The sequence below is a fragment of the Simochromis diagramma genome, unplaced genomic scaffold (assembly GCF_900408965.1).
Source record: "Simochromis diagramma unplaced genomic scaffold, fSimDia1.1 OVJJ01000113.1, whole genome shotgun sequence".
NCBI lineage: Eukaryota > Metazoa > Chordata > Actinopteri > Cichliformes > Cichlidae > Simochromis > Simochromis diagramma.
The window spans coordinates 118,145-124,343 of NW_024387142.1; the positions used below are offsets into that span (position 1 = coordinate 118,145).

A 6,199-nucleotide genomic window follows, 5' to 3' on the forward strand; every position below is an offset into this window, starting at 1 on the left:
AACCACACAATGCTACTATGTGCGCGCCTCATAATATCAGTGTTAGGTTTAACCAAACGATTAATGAATTATATTAATTAATTAATTATATTAATGAAGAAAACTGCAAAACAAACTAATAAAGTTTACAAATGGAATAATTTACCCATGTGTGGCTGATGGCATCACAACATACATGTTTGCTATAAGCTGTTCACTGTTAGCTCGTCACTTCTGTCACTTCTGTCACTTCTGTTTCTGTAATTGTTTTCCTTTAGTTTTGGGGCTTGTTTTGTGTTTTTTCCTGTTTCCGTTGTGTTTTGTGTTCTTTTGCAGCTTTTTTCTATTTGCTGTTGTTTTCTTAAGTTGCAGTCCACTTGACCTCTCAGGGTCACTGTTAGTTGGGGTTTGGGGAAGGTTGGGGTAACATCCTGTCAGCTGTGACTGAAGAAAGGTTTGTTCCACTGATGTTTCCTCCAACATCCAGATGAACAGAACCTGGGTGATTTGCTCGCCTCTAGAGGGATCTCTCTTCTAAGATATAAATATGATGTAAATTTAACATCAAGCTAGAAGTAAATCAAGCTCAGCATTATTCATGTAAGCCAGTCAATAATAACTAAAACTTAAAAAAGACAACGAGCCTCGTCTGTTTTGTCACATGACTTTGAAATTCAGAAAATAGTCATTTTTATTTTAATACCATGATTTTTAGATCTGCTTGGAGATGACCCAATAACATTTGTAACATAATTGATTTTGTTTATGTTTACACAAACAATAACGATATGAGAGCAAACTACAGACTGTGTGTGGATGCATTTCCATAACACGTACAGAAAATGTAAAGAAAGTATTCGTACCACACACACGTGTGAAAACTGAGCAGAGAGAAGCTGACCGATGTCAGCACAGGAAGCTGCCTTGTGGCAAAGATATCAGCTCACCACAGAAGTGCTCTTCTTCTGCTTCCACTGGATCTTTATAAATTTAATCATCAAACAGGTAAAACTCACACTATCAGCGCATTTACAAATTACCTTTAAACACTATTTTATACTATTTAACACTATTTTAGTACTAGTCACTCAGCTCTACAGAGGGTAAAACCAAACCAGAAAATTGTGGGGAATGTTATTTGTGTATCTTCCTGTGTGAACGACATGAAACTGAAAGAAATGTACTGGTTTGAAAATGCACTGACTATTTCATGTTATTTCAAACAGACACAAATAATGTTTAGAAACAGAGATACCGTTGTACCTTTGCATGTGTTCATGGTGTGAAATGTTTCACAAATTGTCAAAAAAACAAAAACCCAATAAACTAAAGTAAAGCGCAGTCTTTGTCTCTTTTCTCAACTCCACACATTTGGCCAAACGTGGATTTTCATTTACAAGCTCTCAGCTAAAATCTTCCAGGTAGCCAATGACTTTTCAGCTATTTGTTATAACCAAATGGAAATGTTACAGTGAATGAGCTGTAAACCCAGAGTACTTGTATGATGTGTAATTATAAAAGGTAACATTAGAAGTACTTTTAAGTACTCTGCAATAGGCTCTTATGGTGGATTTGGGATCTTGTAACAAAAGAATACATAGGACGACTAATTTTTCATCATGTCCATTCATTTCTTTTCTCACATACATATTTGAGTAGGTTGGGGGATATGCATGGCAACATATGTGATAGACTGTTTTACATTCGTCCTCCCAAACTACTTAAGGACATATGTCATTTAAAGTGCTATCTTTCCTGATAACGTGTTAGTGAAGCAATAAGTTTATACTGTGTATGTACTGTTGGAGCTACAATACCTTTTGATTACAGCTTTTACAGATTATGTAGCAAAAACTCCACAGAGGGGGATTATTTTTCCACGATTGCACCCTGTGGAAACAGCTTTGCCAGACTCCAGATTTTTATTTCCTGTGCGTACACGCAGCATGATGTGCTGTTCTGTTATGAATGGTTAAACTGGAGGCATGCAGACTCAGTGCAAGTGCAAGGCCTAGACGAGAACAGGCAAGAGAGCAGAACTGAGTTGCATGTTCTCAGTTAAACACATGCACACACTTGGGCCATATGGTGGTGAGGGTTTAAGTGAAGCCAGTGGACTGTGACTCGAGGAACAGATATGGTCTGGGGGAAGGAAGACAGGAGAATTAGTCCATGCATCATTTTCGAGTAATCTCTCCACAACCATAATTCACTCAAATGAGAGGGATACACTGAGTCCGAATTCCTCGGAGTCATGCAGAGAGGCTGAGAGGGTGAGCAGGCAGGAGAGGAGAGGTGGAGTTTTGAGAAGGAGGTGCTGTAAGAAAAACCATTGGGTGCAAACATGTCAATCTCCTCCCTCAATAGCTGTCTTACCTTCTGCTGCTGTGCTGGAGAAGGGGAACTGGCCACGCCCATCTGCCTGTGCCACCAGCACGCACTCTTCTCGCCTCAGCCCCCAGCTCCTCACTACCACTGCCCGAGCCTTCTACCAAACTCGTGACAAATAAGCTCTCCAACTCTATTACCTCACACAACCTTAGTCTTCCTCTCTCCGTGTCCACTAGAGTTGGATGTCTTAAGACCCTGTCTTGGTCTCGATACCAGTCTCGAGACCACTTTTACGTGGTCTTGGTCTTGTCTTGGTCTAGGCGGTCTTGACTACAAGTCTAGTGTCCACTCAGTAATCTCTGCTCCCTTTTCTTCCCATAGACCGTTCAAGTCCTCCGCCAGTTATCCCTGCAATCCCAGAACTGTTATTGTTACTCTGTCACTGTAGATAAGTCATTTACACTCTAGCTAAACGCGTCCTGTGATCTGCTGCTGGGGTCCGCCTGAGTTGCTCATAACAAACTCACCTTTAAAAAGACTTCCGCTTTCTTACAGTCAGTGGAGAATACTGTGCTAACATCCTCCTTCACAGCACGAGGCGGCTCTATTCCCCTCTCTAACATGTGTTCAATCACATTGAAGCCAGTGATTGGCTCCTCTGCCACCCTATCTTCCTGAGCTACTAATACTGGTACTAGAAGCTCTGACTGCGGAGCCTCTTCTGTGGGTAACCTGAATGTGATTTCAGCCCACCCAGCAAATAGCCAATGATAGAGCTCAATCATCCTTGTAGTGTCCCTTCAGTGGTATGAAGCTGTGCCAGGGTGAGGTCTGTTTTAATCACTAACATCTTGCAAAGACTTAGGCCTGACGACGGCTTCAGTAATTCCAGCTTCACTGTGATTCGTTTTAAGTCCAGTTTCGATTTGATGAATCAGGTTGGAGTCTGACAGTTTGTCTTTCTTACACCAATTCAGAACTGTGTGTGAACTGTGTGACTGTGTGTAGTCACTTCAGTGAGCTGCTTCACTTATGGTTCTGATCAGCGTGTGCTTCTTTGACTGTTTCCCAGCTGAGATAGTAGTTTGTAACATTGCTGTCGTAGTAATCAAAGAAGCTTTATGTTGACATGACATAAGTTACAGTTATTTGATTGACAACAGCTGAGCTGAACATGAATTGTTCTTTGATACTTAAACCTGCAACAAACCTGTTTTTTTTTTCATGCATTATTTTTTCTGCTTTCTCACAGGTCACGATGTCCATCAGCAACACCACTACCTGCACCAATGACAGTACGAGCCACTTCGACATCATCCACGTGTGCTTGTACTCCTTCATCTTCATCGTGGGTCTTACTTTGAATGTTATAGCTCTGGTATTTTTTTTTTGTCAAATCAAATCCAGATCCCCAACAGTTGTCTACATGACCAACCTGACCATGGCGGACTTTTTACTCATCCTCACATTGCCAGTGAGAATCTACTACCACCTTGGATTAGAAGGCATTCCTCTGGTGTTGTGTGATTGCCTTGGCTTGATCCTGAAGGCCAACATGTATGGGAGCATCTTATTCCTCGCTTGTATTTGCTTTGACCGCTGTGTCGCTGTCAGCTTTCCTATGTCTACAAGAATTCAGAGAGCAAGACAGAAGTCATGGTTGATTTGTCTTGGAGTCTGGATACTGTCCTTTGGTCCAAGTGTGCCAATCTACATCCTCAAGCGTGGAAATGTTTCTTTAAATGTTACTAAACATTGCTTTGATAACCCACCGGTTTATGCCACACAACCAGCAGTAGTTTTTTCCACTTTATTTCTGGGGTTTGGGCTCCCTTTAGCAATTATGCTAGTATGCTCCTGGATATTGGTTCATACTGTTCAAAAAAGCACTGTGGCTCAGACAAATCTGCTGAACAGCAGAAAGATCCGGAGGATGATCGCTGCAAGTCTGCTTATTTTCCTATTCAGTTTCTCTCCATACCATGCTACCCTAGTTGTCCTCTCCCTGCACAGAGAGCCTATAACCTCTAGAACTTGTAGCGGTATGCACCCCATGTTGGCTGCATACCGCTACAGCCTGGTGGTGGCTTGTCTAAACACAGTGCTTAACCCCATTGCGTATTATTTCACCACAGATACCTTCAGGAAGAACATGGTGATAGGCACTGTTCAAAAGATGTTCCCCCTGTACAATCTGAGTTCAGGGCAGAGATAGCTGAGTGCTCACAATAGCTGAAAGATGTTGGAGGATCTCTTAGTCCCACTTAGCTCCATGGGTCACTGTTATCCTGAAAGGTGCATTCTGGGCATGTTTTCCTCAGTTGTCTGTATCTGTCTGTCTTTGGTTTATGTTCTCACCAACATCATCACCAGCACGAGTTCTGTTTTTCTCCTTTGTGCTCTTTCCATCACATTTGATGAAATACAAGCAGACTGTGAAATGACTTTTGCTTTTCTCTATATTGCTACTCAACCTTTAACGTCTTATTTATGAGGTGTTCTTTAAATGAGGGTCCTTCCAAAAGGTTCTTAACTCACTGGCATTCATTTTAGTTTAATATCAAACCTGCAGCACAGCACAGTGCAGCCAGAGACACTGTTTCATCAACCACCAAGGCAAGTATTATGCTTGCACAATACTAAGCCATCACAGGGAAGTGTACGGTGGTTTCTCCACAACAACACATCTTGCATAATCTTGTATTTACTGTCTTCACAATGGTCATAAAGGTTTTTTTTTGTTTTTTTTACCATGCAATAACAGATTCTAAAAACAAACAATGTAATGCACAAAGCTCATGGAGATGCAATAAAATAATATTCTATTATAAAAAAGTAGAAGATAATATCTTCTATTATACACGTTTGAACTACGTAAACATGAATTGCTATTGCTCTGCAAGGGTCCATTTATTCTGTTCCAAATTTTTTTAGTGCTGTCAGTGTAATGCGGCAAATCTCAGCGAGTTAAAGTGGATCGCCCCGTGCATAGAGCTGCATGGCATCAATGCGTTAGCGTGGTTAGCTCGTCAACACGTTGATGCCGTGCAGCCCCACGCATGGGGAGATCCACCTTAACTCGCTAACTGAGATTTGCCGCATTAATGCGGTCATGGCGTTAACATCATTTTAAAGAGATTAACACTGACAGCACTAAAAAATTTATATAAGAAGCACATAAACAGATTATCTGATTATTAGCAGCTAGCGGCTACGTGACTCCTACTGAAGCAGTAATATTGTATTTAATTTTTCACACACTGCTTCTGTGTGTTGGCTTCGTTTTGTTAAATAAATAATTATACGATGGAATATGTCTGATTTTGTTGTTCACCTGAAATTGTATGTGCATCATCTGAAGACCATATTATTTATTACTATGTTCTGTTATGTTGGATAGCACAGGGGCCAAGACTTGATTGTATTCTTTCATCATTTCTAAACCTGTTTCCAAAAAAGTCAGGACACTGACTACAACAAATCGAATGTTGTAACTTTATCTTGCAAGTTCAGCACCTGGACTCTTTTACCAGAAAGCAATGCTGTTGGAAACTGTAGATAATGCGGTCTGGTTAAAAGCCCATCTCTGAAACAGAGCTTGTCTGTACACCAGCATATTGCAGCTCCAAAACATGTATAATGAATAAATGAAATGATATTCTTGTATTCTCTGTGTCAAGTCGCTAAATGAAAAGTCCCCTGCTGTTATCTCCTGTCTCTTTATTGTTGTCTGTCCACTTTGAAAAGGTCACAAAACTAAAAAAACAAACAAACAACAACCTGGTGGCTGTTTTATTTTGCATTCTGATTGGATGAGGCCATGATGATAACAACCTTCAATTCCTTTGAACCTCCTCATTGGTTCCTCATCGTGGGAGTTTCAAAGGAA

At 40.8% G+C, this 6,199-nt stretch overlaps 1 protein-coding gene across 1 annotated transcript; it reads left to right on the forward strand.

Moving 5' to 3' along the window:
- Positions 1 to 656: 656 nt before the first annotated feature.
- LOC120743529 (lysophosphatidic acid receptor 6) lies at positions 657 to 5,243 on the forward strand. Its single transcript, XM_040047188.1, has 2 exons — positions 657 to 984; positions 3,563 to 5,243. The coding sequence occupies exons 1-2, from the start codon at positions 883 to 885 to the stop codon at positions 4,523 to 4,525; spliced, it is 1,065 nt and encodes a 354-aa protein (XP_039903122.1). The 5' UTR covers positions 657 to 882; the 3' UTR covers positions 4,526 to 5,243.
- The last annotated feature ends 956 nt before the right edge of the window (positions 5,244 to 6,199 follow it).

Coding starts and splice junctions, on each gene's coding strand:
- LOC120743529 (XM_040047188.1), top strand. CDS start 883: ATGTCAGCACAGGAAGCTGCCTTGTGGCAAAGATATCAGCTCACCACA. Junction 985..3,562: donor TAAATTTAATCATCAAACAG/GTAAAACTCACA, acceptor GCTTTCTCACAG/GTCACGATGTCCATCAGCAA.